Genomic DNA, 15,014 nt, shown 5'->3' on the forward strand with positions numbered 1-15,014 from the left:
GCCCCCCTCAGCCTCCCAAAGTGCTGGGATACCACGCATGAGCCACTGTGCCCAGCATAATTAAGTTGCTTTAACTCCTGTCATGTCAGAGCACCTTTCCAAAGTGGAAACACTTCCTAGTGGGACATTTCATAGCAAAAGGTACTTTTAAATAGAGATGAAAATGAGCCAATCAATTCTTGGCCTTAGAAACTTAGTTTGAAAAAAGTTCCAGTGCACCATTTGCTTGAAACAGAGTCACTGCCAGGCTTTTTTCTGTGCAGGGGAAGGAACAGACGACGATGGGGAAGACAGGGGCAGTTGTTCGGCAGACAGGGTGCTGCTGCTGCTTTTCCCATGCTGGGCTGATGCTCCAGGTTTATAGGACGCTGTTGATGACGGCTGCATGTCTGAGCAGCTCTCAACATCCAGCTCAAAGAAACAGGCCTTCATGGCAGAGGTCCCAGGGAATCAGACTATCCTCCCTCCACAAAATATTAAGGCAGCACAGAGGAGCTGGCTTACAAATGACAAAACACAGGCAATAAACAGGCCACTGAAGCCAGGAGCACCTTACCCGCCACACCCTTTCTTCAGGCCCTGAACACTATCTCATTCTCCTTCAGTCCCCCATTCTCCATCTCTAATTGACAAGACAGCCAAGATACAAACTATATTTCCCAGACTACATTCCCTTTCCAAACCCCCACCCCCGCTCCCCTGTGGCATGCCCCTGTTCTCTTTGGCTGTAGTGTCACTAAACTCTAGGAAATATACACCAGTGGCATGTTTTTGTCCAAGGACTCTCTTAGACCCCTGGTTCGAGTCTCTGGAATGCCTCCAGACCTCTCCATTATCTGCAACACAAATCTCAGTTCCTCCCACTGAGCCCAGGATGCCCGGCGGGAGCCTCCGTTTCGTGTAGGGCAGCACGCTTACTCCAGTATTCCTCCAGCTCTGAGTCTTCTTGGCACCTTGGTCAACCCCGCCCTGCTTCCATCCTGTTAATATTCTGAGAGCAAGTACAGTCTAGATCTACCCATGCCAAACAAGACTGCCAGAGAAAGAAGAGAGCCACGGGTGTCAGAAGACAAATCCAGGTTTGGAAAGGAAAGAGGTTTCCAATGCGTTTGAAGCCTGCGGTGTGAATTGGCTGAGAAGCAGGAGAAGGGGGAAGAAAAGAAATCAGAGAAAAATATACACTTTCAATTGAAGAAGAGAAATGGGAGCTAGAAAGGAAATAAGCCAGGGATGAGGGGGTGTTGTGTTTCTGGTTTCTTTGGCCCAGAGAAGATTAGCGTAAATTCAGCTATGTCCCCATTTGGCCCTGCAGTCAACTGCCTCCTTGGCAGAAAGAAAAAAAAAAATCATGAGACTAATTGAATGGTGCCCAGAGACAGCCAGAAACGAACCCCCTTGAACAGCTGCAGTCAGCATTTCCAGGGTGCTTTTCTTTTCTGCAAAGGGCATGCAGTTACTCATCTACCTCCAGTGCTGCTGGGTCTATCTCTATGTAATCACAGGACTCTACCTCTGTCTCTTCCAAATGAGACACAATGCGGCCAAGCTTAGGGATCCTACAAGGTCACTGCTCCAGAGAGGGTCAAAGCTAAAGTTAGGGGCTGCCTCCTATAATCACAACTCAGACCACAGAGCTGAGCTGCTTCTAATACCTCTCTAAATGCCACGAAGTCCTCCTATCATGGCATTTGGGATGTTTGGACCACACCTCCCACATGTGGATAACAGGGTGCCCATCTTCCAAGAAGCACTACAATTTTGTTCTTTCATCCCCCCTGAAAAGTGAAAGGAAACCAGACCAGGAGGTCAAAAGAGACACATTAACATAATTTATTAAATTCGCCAAAGAATATGCCACAGACAACAATATCAGAATGGGAAGAAGCATGGAGATTACCTGCTCTGACCCCCTCATTTTACAAATGAGGGAACTCCCTGAAGTCCCAGGGCATTGTTATGGACAAAGCCAGAATGTGAGCCCAGTCTTGAGACACAGAAACACAGACTTAAGGCTTCTGGTTGTGAGCCACATAGAGCCTAAACACTTAATCCACATTTGTTTTGAATTTTTCTGATTCCTATAGTACCACACTCTGATGCCTATCTACTTCTCAAGGCTGTAGGAAGAGCCCTAAAGAAAAACACCATGGGCCGGGCGCAGTGGCTCAAGCCATCTCCAGGCAGCTCAGCACTTTGGGAGGCCGAGGCGGGTGGATCACCTGAGGTCAGGAGTTCAAGAACAGCCTGGCCAACATGGTGAAACCCTGTCTCTACCAAAAATACAAAAATCAGCCAGGCGTGGTGGCGTGCCTATAGTCCCAGCTACTCGGGAGGCTGAGGCAGGAGAATCGCTTAAATCTGGGAGGCAGAGGTTGCAGTGAGCCGAGATCGTGCCACTGCATTTCAGCCTGGGTGACAGAGTGAGACTCTGTCTCAAAAAAAAAAAAAAAAAAAGACAAGAAAAAAAGAAAAACAATAAAAAAAAGAAAACCATGATGACCTGCAGGGTCATTCAGAGCCAGAATAAAAGACCAATTATGGAGCAAGGAGCTCGGAAGGGCTAGTGAAGAACTCATCTGGGCCCCAGAAGAGTCCTGATTGCCCTTTTTCTCCGAACAACATATACTCTGACCCCAAAGCCTCAGGGAAAGTGTACTCACCTTCCTGAGCTGCAGATCAAGTTTGAAAGAGAAAGGGAGAAGAAACGGGCAGAGGAAAGAGAAAGATTTATAATAGTGTCACTCTGACAGCTTTCCCAATTTCAAGCAAATCCAAACATTGCAAGAGAAGGCTATAGAACTCTGGTATTGTATCAATCACGAGATGTAAGCAAAACCACCAATAACTTAGCAAAATAAATACAAAGAGGATTTTGCTGGGACTGGTGGAACCCAGTGAAAACAGTTTTTAGGCTCTGGGTCAAGAAGACTGAGGTGTGCCTGGTGGTGCACCTTAGGGAAAATCCCTAAAGAGACTCTGGGAGTTTTCACAGTAGAGAGAAGTCACACATAACTGTCTGTAGCCCTAGAGATTTTTTCTGCAAAAGGCTACTCCCTGAATGTACATTCCCTACTCCCCAGAAAGACACCACCACCCAAAGCTTAGGTTCACTGGCTCTCACCAGGCCTCGCCAGGTAACCCCACTATCTGTCTGCAGGAGGCCAGGTCAGCATAGGCTGCAGGTGGAGCAAGTAGAAAAACAAACAGTTTGTTGCTAAAAACTGAGCTGTGTTTGTGGAAGGAACTTCATTCCCCCAGGACACTCTCCAATCACTCTGGACATCTGTGTCTCCAGCTTTTAGGGCTGAGGCAAATCTTGTCAACTCTCCAATCTGATGAAGGCCTGGCTTATAGGGCAGCCAGAGTCCAGTCTACAACAGAAGGGAGGCTCTCTACAGAGAAAAATAGTCGCTGTAGGAATATAGATACTGCCCTGTCCTGCTCGCAGGACAATGTCTTCCAAAGGGCTGCAGTTGCCTTGAATAGGTGCTCATGCTCTGTCTGCCCAGCATAGAGTGGCCAGGAGCTTGGGAATGGTGAGACACAGGAGCCCTAAGTCCTGGGTGCAGCCAGGGGACAGCCAGAAAGTCAAAGTCAGCGCTAACAGCCAACAGGGGCGGTGGGCTTCTCCGAGGCAGAGGCAGCAGCAATGGCAGCATCCATCTCCAGGCAGCTCAGGTTTCTACCACTCGGATGACAGGCATGGGCTTCGGGCTGGGGGGCTTGGATATCCTAATACTGAAAAGAAGGTTGGAAACACTGAGTTGTGCTGGGAACAGCTGTGTTGTGGCCCACCCTTCACAGAGCCTGTGGAATCTTCACATTTGCCTCTGGAATCTTACACTGCAGTGCCGGCTGATCACTTGGGTTCCAAGTGCTTTAAAATGGTCATCATTCAGTGACATCTAAGAGAAGATTTGGGGGATGATATGTGTCTTGTAGCAAGGGTGAAGAAAAGAGAGGGGCAGTTAAACAACTGAGAAGTGCATATAGCTGTGATTCTCGATTTTGTCAAGATCACGGGTCCTTTTCTGAATCTCTTAGAGGCAAAATACCCTCTCCCTAGAAATATGCAAACAGTATAAATACATTTTGCACACACCGTTTCAGGTGGCTCATACACCTCTAGAAGCCATTCATGGACCTCCTTGGGCTTGTGGTAACAGGTTTCTACCCTAACTGGGTTAGAAAATGGTTCTGGCAAACAACGGGTTAGATTAGAGACTGAGGGAGGAAAGTTGGATCTAAAGGGGCCTTTTTCTTGCCTGAGCACTAAATGTTCCACATAGCTCTGTCCCTCCTTCCCCCCTCCTCCCTGGCCCCATTCTGTCTAACGCGCTCACTCACCTGCCCGGGTTCTCTGTCTTGGCCCGGGCCTGGGTGCTGAAGTTGCCGTGACTGATTTGTTTTTCTATCAGGTGTTCCATCCGGTCGTGCATCTCTAAATTCTGTAACACAAGCTTAGGGGTTAGAGTTGGCCTTTTTCTGGTTTCCCAGGTGTCACATTCACCTAGTGCATTCTGGTCTCTCCGCCTGTGTTTGTGCTGCTGTTGCCTCTACCCCCACGTGTGCCACCACCTGGATACTGTCTTGCCTCGTCTTCGTTACTATAGATTGCACTTGTCCTCCAATACCTGCTCCTCTGTAACTCTGTACAACACTGACAGACTGATGGTTTCCTATATATCCTCTACATACAGTTCTTTTTTTTTTTTTTTTTTTTTGAGATAGGGTCCCACGCTGTTGCCCAGGCTGGAGTGCAGTGGCGTGATTATAGCTCACTGCAGCCTCGACCTCCTGGGTTCAAGTGATCCTCTCCCTTAAATCTCCCAAGTAACTGGGCTACAGATGCATGCCACCGCATCTGGCTAATTAAAACAAATTTTCTTTTTCAGAGACAACGTCTCACTATGTTGCCTAGGTCTTGAACTCCTGGCCTCGAGCTACCCTCCCGCCTCAACCTCCCTAAGTGCTGGTATTACAGGCATGAGCCACTGCACCTGGCCCCTATATATAATTTTTTGTCCTCAGTTGAGATACTCACTTGCCTTTGTTGATATGCTATTCTATAAAGCATTCTTTGGTCTTTTTAAAAATACACATTTTATCTCTGACTATAGACTGCAAACTCCCTAAAGATAACCCTTTCTCCCATTTATCTCCCTCACTACAAGGGTCTTCACAGAGTGTTTGCAAAGTGATCTTCGGGTAGTCAACAGATAGGTAGGGCCCTGTGGCAAAGTGGAAATTAGACTAGGAGGGCAACTCGTTAGGTAATCTAGCCCTGGAAAAGACTCCATCTATATGAATGCCTCCTCCTCCTTCACAGCCCAGCACCACTGCCAGCTCCTTTGCAAAGCCTGGAGGGTCAGAATTAGCCAGCGTGCAGCCATGGCATGTGGCTTGCACCCGGATGACATGTCAATTGAAGGTGGGGTGGAGGGGGTCATCTCATCATTGTTAGCAGCTTCCTGAAGGTTCTCAGAAAATGTTTACTCAACTGAACTGAAAGTCAACCAGCCACCCTAGGTATTCACTTCAGAGCAGCAGCGAGACATGACAAAGACCCCTCCATAACCTCTGTCTCCCTTATGACCACCTTCTCTTCAAGAGCCCCGTTCCCCTGCTGGGCTGCCCAGCACACACACCTCCGCCTCCAGATAGGCAATTTTCTCCTTGAGCTCCTGGATGGTGGCGTCCTTTGACTGGATCACAGCTTTTGAATTCTGTAGCTGCAAAGGTGTGGGAGACACTGGAGCTCATTTTGCAATGACTCATTACGCACTCACCAGACTTTTCACCCCAGCTGCTGGGGAAGCCAGCAGAGCCCTGCAACTCCATATGACTTCATTAGCTTTTCTACAAAGGCTTCCTTTCAGTCGATATTAAACTCTTGATTATCCCAGGGGCGGGAGTGAGGAGTGTGTGAGGGGAATACCACCCTGAGAATCCAAAATAATGAATGACTCAAAACCCATTCCATTTGGTTTTGGAAAATACAAATTATTTTTTCATTCGAGACATATTTATTGAGTACTTACTACATGACAGACTCTGTTCTAGATAATGGAAAATAGCAGTAAATAAAACAGACACTAATGGAGCTGACATGAAGCACATAGGACCTCCCAACCTCCCAGTTATGGAGCTTTAGGCTCCCAAAACAATTCTGCAAATCGACAAATCCTTAGTATGCTACCCTCAAGCTCAGGTGGGGTAAGGCAGGAAAGCAGCCATGAGGCTCAAAGACTGATAATCTGTACAGAAAACAGAGTTTATTATGACTCAACTACTCATTTACCCACACTCTTCACAGAGTGTATGAGAAATTAACCTTTTCCTTCCTTTCCTATTGGAAAGCAGAGGCCAAATGGCAAACAAACAAAATAGTAGGGGAAAGATGGGAGAAAAGCAAAGCCTAATAACCCGAACCCTGGTAATTGGTAGCTATAAATGTTTGACATGGGAAATGCATGAATATAAGTCAAGCTCCCTAGGAAACAAATAAGAGCATAGACTTGGGGTGACCTCCCCGAGGGCAGGTTATAAACCAACCCAGCTTACCTGCTCTATCATTTGCCGGACTTTCCGCTGCTGGCTCTTGAGCATGTCATCCAAGTGGTGGATCTTCTCCCGCAACCCAGCCACTTCCTTTTCCAGGGTAGCAGCCCTGGGGATAAAGACCAGAAGGCTGAAGCAAGGGAATAAGATGACTTCTTTACCCAGTCACAGGAAGAGCCTTGAGCTTGGGAGGTTCCCATTAATATGATTCCCTTTGCCTGATTCGCCAGTAGGCTGCCCTGAAAAGTAGGTGGTGGGTACCTTAGAACATCACATTGGAAGCACTGAGGTCAGGAGTTCAAGATCAGCCTGGCCAACATGGTGAAACTCCATCTCCACTAAAAATATTAAAATTAGCCAAGTGTGGTGGCATGTGCCTGTAGTCCCAGCTACTCAGGAGGCTGAGGCACAAGAATTGCTTGAACCCAGGAGGCAGAGGTTGCAGTGAGCCAAGATGGTACCACTGCACTCCAGCCTGGCCACAGAACAAGACTTTGTCCCGCAAAAAAAAAAGAACATCACATTGGAAGCATCATCAGGGATCACCTAGTCCAAGTGAGGAAACTGAGGCTCGGAAGGTTAGAAGGGATAAGTCATTCTGGAAAACTCTGGAGGGTAGATCTAGAAGCAACAGGTAGATGGTTCCAGGGAAGCCATTTTTATATTAACATAGGAAAGACTTTCTCAGTATTAAAGCTGTCAGAAAGTGGGCAGTCTCATGTGTAATAAACTCTTCATTACTGGAAAGATTCAAGTAGAAGCTAATATCTTCCCCACCCCACCTTTCTTTTTTTTTTTTGGAGACAGGGTCTCACTCTGTAGCCCAGGCTGGAGTGCAGTAATGCAAACATGGCTCACTGCCGGGTTGACCTCCTGGGCTCAAGCAATCCTCCTACCTCAGTCTCCCATGCAGCTGGGACTACAGGCACATGCCACCACACCTGGCTAATTAAAATTTTTTTTGGTAGCAACAGAGCCTCACCACGTTGGCCAGGCTGATCTCGAACATTTTTTTTTTCTTTTTTTTGAGACGGAGTCTCGCTCTGTCACCCAGGCTGGAGTGCAGTAGCGTGATCTAGGCTCACTGCAACCTCCACCTACCGGGTTCATGCCATTATCCTGCCTCAGCCTCCTGAGTAGCTGGGATGACAGGCGCCAGCCACCACACCTGGCTAATTTTTTTTTTTTTTTTTTTGGATTTTTAGTAGAGACGGGGTTTCACTATGTTAGCCAGGATGGTCTTGATCTCCTGACCTTGTGATCCACCCACCTCGGCCTCCCAAAGTGCTGGGATTACAGGTGTGAGCCACCGCACCCAGCCTCGAACTCTTAAACTCAAGCAATCCTCCCGTCTCTGCCTCCCAATGTGCTAGGATTACAGGTGTGAGCCACCATGCCCAGCTGGAGCTGGGATTATTACACTCAACACCATCAAGCTGTTGGCAGGGATTTGGAGGAGGGAGACAGGATTGCTCCTTAAAGCCTCTTCACACAATTTTGTTTCTAGGTCTCCTGATTCCCAAACCACTGTTGCTTCCTTTGCATCTTCTAAGCAGACTGAGCCAAGATCCCCCAAAGGGCTGTGTAAAATAATAAGAAATATATAATGGGTCTCTGTCCCGGTTCCTGACATACAGCTCCTATGTTTTGTTATAATATTTGGTCACATTCCCTGGTTCCTGAGCCTTGGAATCTCCAAGACTGATGAGTGTCTTTCTGTATGCGAATAATGACTGGTGGCTGGGGTCCCTGGATAGCTTCAGGACGGGTCTAGTCAAAAGACCAAGGCAGGATTAAAGGGTTGAAACTTTCAGCCCCATAACTCCCACTAACGTCTGGGAAAGGGACAGGGATAGGAGCTAGAGACTAAACTAATCACCAGTGGCCAATAATTTAATCAGTCATGCCTATGTGATGAACCTCTGTAAGAACCCAAAACAAAGGGGTTCAGAGCTTCCAGCTTGGTTAATGCATCCACATGCTGACCTTGCCCTATGTACCTCATCTGTCTGTTCATTTGAATCCTTTATCATAACCCAGTAATAATAAGTGAAATGTTGGCCAGGTGCAGTGGCTCACGAATATAATCCCAGCACTCTGGGAAGGCGAGGTGGGAAGACTGCTTGAGCCCAGGAGTTCGAGACCAGCCTGGGCAACATGGCAAGACCCTGTCTCAATGAAAAAATTTTTAAATTAAAAAATAAGTAGGCCCGGCGTGGTGGCTCACACTTGTAATCCCATGACTTTGGGAGGCCAAGGCAGACAGACTGCCTGAGGTCAGGAGTTCAAGACCAGCCTGGCCAACATGGTGAAACTCCATCTCTACTAAAAATACAAAAAATTAGCCAGGCGTGGTGGCACACGCCTGTAGTCCTAGCTACTCAGGAGGCTGAGGCAGGAGAATCACCTGAATCTGGGAGGCGGAGGTTGCAGTGAGCTGAGATTGCACCACTGCACTCCAGCCTGGGCAACAGAGTGAGACTCGGTCTCGAAAAAATAAATAAATAAATAAGGAAAATGTTTCCCTGAGTTCTATGACAGCAAACCCGTTACAGCAAGTTATCAAACCTGAAAAGAGGATATGGGAACCTCCAATTTATAGCCAAGTTGGACAGAAGTGTAGGTACCCTAGACCCCACTACTTGTGACTGGCATCTGAAGTAGGGGCAGTCTTGCAGGACTGGCCCTTAACCTGTGGCTGTGCACTAACTCTGGGTTATCTCAGAATTGAATTAAAGTGTAGGGTACCCAGCTGGTATCAACTGAGAATTGGAGAAGTGCTTGATATGGAAAACCCATATATTTGGTGTAAGAAGCATTATGAGTAGAGTAACAGTCTTCTTTTAGTCAGGTTACTTGGGAGAGTATCCTGGGGTCTGGGCCCCTGAAGAATCCATCACTCCCCAGTTCTGCCTGAGGAAGCTGACAAGTGCATGCTGCTTGGGGTACCACGCAACCTGAGCTACCCCTTATCCTTCCTAAACTCCAGGCATTCTAAATTTCCACTTTCAGCTCTCCAATGCCCTACTTCTCAGACTCCTTTTATGTAGAAATCAGCACGTACTTGACACAGCTGTCACTGCCATTCCCAAGCCCTGGCTTCCGATTATCTAGCCCTTTTGTCTCTCTTGCTCTGCCCATGCGCACCTACCCACCGAGGAAGAAGTGCTGATTAATTCTGATATTAATTCTGATACAAAGTCCAGTCAGAAAGGAGGCTACAATATGACATGTGTAAGACATGCCAGGAAGGTCAAATCTAGGTTATCCTAAAGGAGAGAAAATGCCTCCAGAAGACTGAGGGGCCCTAAAGGGCAAGAATTTTGTCTGTTCTTGGAATTCCTTAAAAGGCCCTTTAGAAAATGTCTTGTTGAACTAAAAAAGGTCCACCTTATACAATGAAGATCAAACCAAATATGCTGATGTTAAATGTGATTTACCATTTGAGGTCTTATTTATTAATTGCCAACAGCATAATTTCCAAATTCCTGAAGATCTAGAAGGCACACTCTTTGCTCTGTAGGTTTCATTGGTTGTCCAGGGCCTCTGCTTTCCTCTGATCAGAGGGAATTTGCAAAACCCTCTCACCTTGGAAGTAGAAAGGATCTCAGTGATCACCTATGGGACTCTGCTGACACGTGGTTCTCAGTTTCTATCTGCATTGCTTCAAGTAACAGGAAGTTCAGTATCTCCTCATGAAGCTGCTCATTCCATTTTTCATCAGCATGACTGTTAATCAATTCTACCCTCAAACAGTTTACAGTCAGTTTTTGTTTCAGCGGGGAGGAAACGAAGGCATAACATATCCACTGCACTAATCTGGGGAATGACACACAGCAACACCAGATGCTCCACCAGCTCTTGCTTGCCCTTGGCTCTAAAACTGTGAAAGCCTTTTCTTTAGGTTATTACCCCATGGAAAACGAACTCCCTGGAGATGGCAGCCTCCCAAATGGTATCTCTTGGGTGGGGCTCCACCCTGAGCAAGCTCATGGTGAGTCAGAGCTGGAAGATCTGACATCAGCACCAGCTTCCTCCCCAGACCAGGCCACCACAGGAGCGACAGGCTGCATGGCCCGCCCTCCCCTCCCTGCAACCCAACTTCACCGTGAACAAGAGCCAAGCCCTTACTTTTCTCGTTCTGCTTGGCAGTCAGCATTGTTGCTCCGAAGTTCCTCTAGGGCCACCTCCCCTTCCCTGACTTTCGCCAGTAAGGCCTGATGCTCCTGGGTGGGCCACAAAAGAAAATCTAGGATGAGAAGATGACAAGTTTCTGTGTTTGGGGTGAGATGGGTGCCAGGCTGGGACTTAGCCCCTGCTGGGCCTGGACAGCTGCCAAAGAGCAGCAAGATGAGCTGGTTTGATGGGGCACCCTCCCTTGACGAGGAGAACCCTTCCCACTCTCACTCAGCCTCACCCAGCTGCCCTGAGGCAAAACCCAGCTCTGCATCATGCAGGCCCCCCCGCCAGCTATGGCTGCCAGTCCCTGAGAAACCAAGACTTCAAAAGGGGCATCTGTACAGGAAACTAATGTGGAAATAGGATCAACGCTAGTTACGGGGAGGTTAATTCCTTGAAGGCTAAAATATATTTGAAGGGATCTGCCAAAGGAAGCTGTGAAGTGTGCTTTTCTGGAGACGCTTGGAAAAGAAGGGTCTCGGCAACCGTTTCAATCCACCCACAGGCCCCTTCCAGCCCAGGAGTCCAGGCAATGACAAGCAAGATCCCCCAATTACCGTCTCCATCCCTAGTAAGCGCCTCTGCAGCTCTCCAACTTCTGCCTCTTTCTGCTCCACTCTGTCCTCCTCTCTCTGAAGGGCCGCATTACTCTGTTCTGCTTCTCTCTGGTACCGGCTGAGTGTGACCTAAAACACGGAACAGGAATATGTTAAATGGTGTGGAAAAAAGAGCAAACATGAAAAAAACCTTAGAAAAGAACCCAGGAAGCTGGGTGGCTCTGGAGCCATGACAGGAGAAAGCTGGTGACACTGATGGGCACACCACCACCTCCCCTTCGCTGTGCAGGACCACCTCAGCACTCCAGCAGTGTAAGTCTATTTCCAGGGTTAACTGGCTCACAGTTGACTGAGGTCCACTTTAAAGTGACACCTGGAACCCACAAGCACCACTTTTCAGATAGGTGACTCCTTCAACATCCCCATGAACCCTCCACCACCACCCAAGCTTAACCCAATGTTGTGGCTTTTCTACAAATTCAAAAGCAAATAATCCCAGGGAGGATACCTCCAGCTCCTTCCTTCTGTCTCCTCAACACTCCCACCCTCACTTCCAGCAATAGAGCCCACATACAACAGCCAAAATGGCACCTGGAAGGGCTACTAAGCATCAGGAAGAATTTGTCTTATTTATTTATTTATTTATTTATTTTTTGAGACAGAGTTTCACTCTTGTTGCCCAGGCTGGGGTACAATGGCGCGATCTCGGCTCACTACAAACTCTGCCTCCCGGGTTCAAGTGATTCTCCTGCCTCAGCCTCCCAAGTAGCTGGGATTATAGGCATGTGCCACCACGCCCAGCTAATTTTGTATTTTTAGTAGAGACAAGGTTTCTCCATGTTGGTCAGGCTGGTCTCGAATTCCTGACCTCAGGTGATCCACCCGTTTTGGCCTCCCAAAGTGATGGGATTACAGGCGTGAGCCACCGCGACCAGACAAATTTGTCTTTTATCAGAGATGAGAAACCAATTTAGAGAGGACAGAAGCAGAATATTAGAATGAGAAAGCAAAGAACTTGCCTCCTTTCTTCCACCTTACGTCTTTCCAACTCCTACTCATCCTCCAGGTCTCACTTAGATGACCCTTCTTCCAGAGAGCCTGGGGGAGGAGCCCTTCCTTCGTGTGCCCAGGGAGAGGACACACAAGGAACACACGGCCTTCCCTCTCATAGCATTGAACAGATTTTGCCCAGTCACTGTGTGCACCCTGAAGTAGACTGTCAGTGTCCTGATGGCACAGACTGAGCACCATTACACTTCTAGAGCTCCCACAATACCTCATATGCAGTAACTACTCAATAAAATCATGAGTGGAACTGATGTTCATCTAATCCAACCCTCTCCTTTAACAAGTAAAGGTCAACTGACCTGCTCAAGGTTACCCAGCTAGGGAATGACAGCCAGTGCTAGGACCCAGATACTTCACCATCCATTTCAGTGCTTCCCAGGTACCTCACACTGACTGCTCATCATTTATTTAAAAAGAATCCAGGTAACTTCTGGAAAGCCTAGCAGCCAGCCCTGGGAAAACAGAACATCAGCAGCCAGTTTATCCGGCCCTTCCCAAGGTCAGAACTGGGAAGGAGAAAGTACAGCACAGAGTGGTGTGTGATGGGATGTGTCTATGCTACACACCAGCCCTGTCCAGAGCAAACTCACTCTCACTGCAAATCCTTCTTGACAGCAAGCAGCCAGTAGAACAGGAAACCCGTGCTTAATGGCAAGTTATTTTCATGGTAATTGATCATCTTGCCCTTCCTACCCCGAGGTTCAGAAAACTAGACCAGGGAGTCCAATTCACTAGGAGAGACTGAGACAAGACTTCAAATGACCCATATTAACCTGAAACAGGCCATCCCCATAGGCAGGAACTTAAAAGTAAGGCCTTTCATTTCTGTATATAAATAAACACTGCACCGAGGTTGATGTGAGCTCAAGCACAGTGTTAACAAGGCCATGGTCCGATTCTTGCACCCCACTGTCGGAGCAAAAGGTTAAAAAAAAATATGGACTCCCCTTCCACATTTGACTCCGTAGCTCCAGCCAACCCTGCCCCCGAGGGAACCTCTTAATTATAAAAAGGTTGCCAACCTAGCCCAACAGTGGGAATGACCCAAGGAGCACCTCCTTTTTCAAAAAAAAATTACTCATGTATTATATTATTTTTTAGACAAGGTCTCAATCTGTTGCCCACCGAGAGTGCAGTGGCTCAATCATAGCTCACTGCAGCCTCCACCTCCTGGGCTCCAAAGATCCTCCCACCTCAGCCTTCCAAGTACCTGGAGCCACAGGCTTGCTCCACCACACCGGGCTAATTTTTTTATTTTTGTAGAGATGAGATCTATGTTGGCCAGACTGGTCTCAAACTCCTGGGCTCAAGGATCCTCCTGCCTCAGCCTCCTGAGGGATTACAGGTGTGAGCCACAGCGCCCAGCAAGAAGCATCTCCTACTGCAGGTGGTGCTGCATACTATGGGGTTAAGAAAAATAAACCCTTCTAAATTCTGGACAGTGGGTTACAGCTGTCAGGGTACTTTTGCTCAGGCTCTGAAATCCAGAGCAGCAGACTCCTCCATGTGTGATTAAAACTAACAAGTATTTCTGTTAATTTCCACAACTTCATAATGCCTCTCAATGCAGAATTTTTTTTCCCAAAATTCACAACCTGGTCAGTGCTAGAGTCTCAACCTTACTTTCCTCCTGTTTTGTTTGGAAAAGGTAGGAAACAGCTGGTCACCAACTGATACATCACCAACTAAATTATACAAATTGTGGAATCTGAAATAGATGCAACATAGCCCTTCACCACACAGCTCCTTTGTTCTGAGATGACAAACTAATTTTAATATTACCCTAAGTCCAAGCTATTTACAATAGGAAAATCTCCTTGTTAAACTGATTGCTAAGAAAAATATAGACAATTTTATATTTCTAAAACCCTTCAGAATAATCAAGTGCCCTCATATATATTACCTCACTCGATCTACACAACAAACTTGTAAAGTGTATTTCATTAACCCTTTTTCCAAAAGTTGAAACAGATGCTCAGAGAGGTTAAACTACTTGTTCTAATAAGACTTCGGCTAACACAGTTTATCATCCTTGGTGCCCTTCCTCCTCACCCCCAAGCCTCCTCTCAAAAATTCTCCTTCTAAGTTCCATGAAAATGAAGAGTTCAGGCTGGCGTTTCTCTTTTTACCAGCTCCCAGCATGCCTAGGCAGGATATAACCCTATCATAACATATTTATGACACAAAGAATATGTTACTTGTGGAAGAACAAAGGCAAGTAACAAATGGTTAACCTCACACAGAGCAGCTGGAAAACTGCCCATAGGCCAGGTGTGGTGGCTCATGTCTGTAATCCCCACACTTTGGGAGGCCGAGGCACGCAGACTGCTTGAGCCTAGGAGTTTGAGACCAGCCTGGACAACATGACAAGACCCTGTCTCTACAAAAAACACAAAAATTAGACAAGCATGGTGGTGTGCACCTGTTGTCCCAGCTACTCAGGAGGCTGAGGTGGGACATGGCTTGAGTCCGGGAGGTGGAGGTTGCATTGAGCTGAGATTGTGCCACTGCACTCAAGCCTGGCAACAGAGTGGGACCCTGCCAATAAAGGAAAGAAAGAAAGGAAAGAAAGGAAGGGAAGGGAAGGGAAGGGAGGAAGGGAGGAAGGGAGGAAGGGAGGAAGGGAAGGGAAGGAAGGGAAGGGAAGGG

The 15,014-nt window shown here is 47.4% G+C and overlaps 1 protein-coding gene across 6 annotated transcripts in view; it reads right to left on the reverse strand.

Moving 5' to 3' along the window:
* Positions 1 to 1,806: 1,806 nt before the first annotated feature.
* Positions 1,807 to 15,014, reverse strand: part of TUFT1 (tuftelin 1) — a 44,577-nt gene continuing 31,369 nt past the window's right edge. For 4 of the 6 annotated variants that reach the window (XM_017877666.1, XM_017877669.1, XM_017877668.1 and 1 more), the window contains 6 exons: positions 11,298 to 11,426; positions 10,693 to 10,787; positions 6,565 to 6,670; positions 5,649 to 5,732; positions 4,348 to 4,448; positions 1,807 to 3,738 (listed from right to left, as the gene is read on the reverse strand). In XM_017877666.1, the coding sequence (XP_017733155.1) occupies positions 3,675 to 3,738; positions 4,348 to 4,448; positions 5,649 to 5,732; positions 6,565 to 6,670; positions 10,693 to 10,787; positions 11,298 to 11,426 (579 nt within the window). In that variant the 3' untranslated portion in view covers positions 1,807 to 3,674. The remainder of the gene's footprint in view (positions 3,739 to 4,347; positions 4,449 to 5,648; positions 5,733 to 6,564; positions 6,671 to 10,692; positions 10,788 to 11,297; positions 11,427 to 15,014) is intronic. The other 2 variants (XM_017877665.1, XM_017877667.1) reach the window with 2 other exon arrangements.

Source organism: Rhinopithecus bieti, unplaced genomic scaffold (assembly GCF_001698545.2).
Source record: "Rhinopithecus bieti isolate Rb0 unplaced genomic scaffold, ASM169854v2 scaffold_10548, whole genome shotgun sequence".
Classification (NCBI taxonomy): domain Eukaryota; kingdom Metazoa; phylum Chordata; class Mammalia; order Primates; family Cercopithecidae; genus Rhinopithecus; species Rhinopithecus bieti.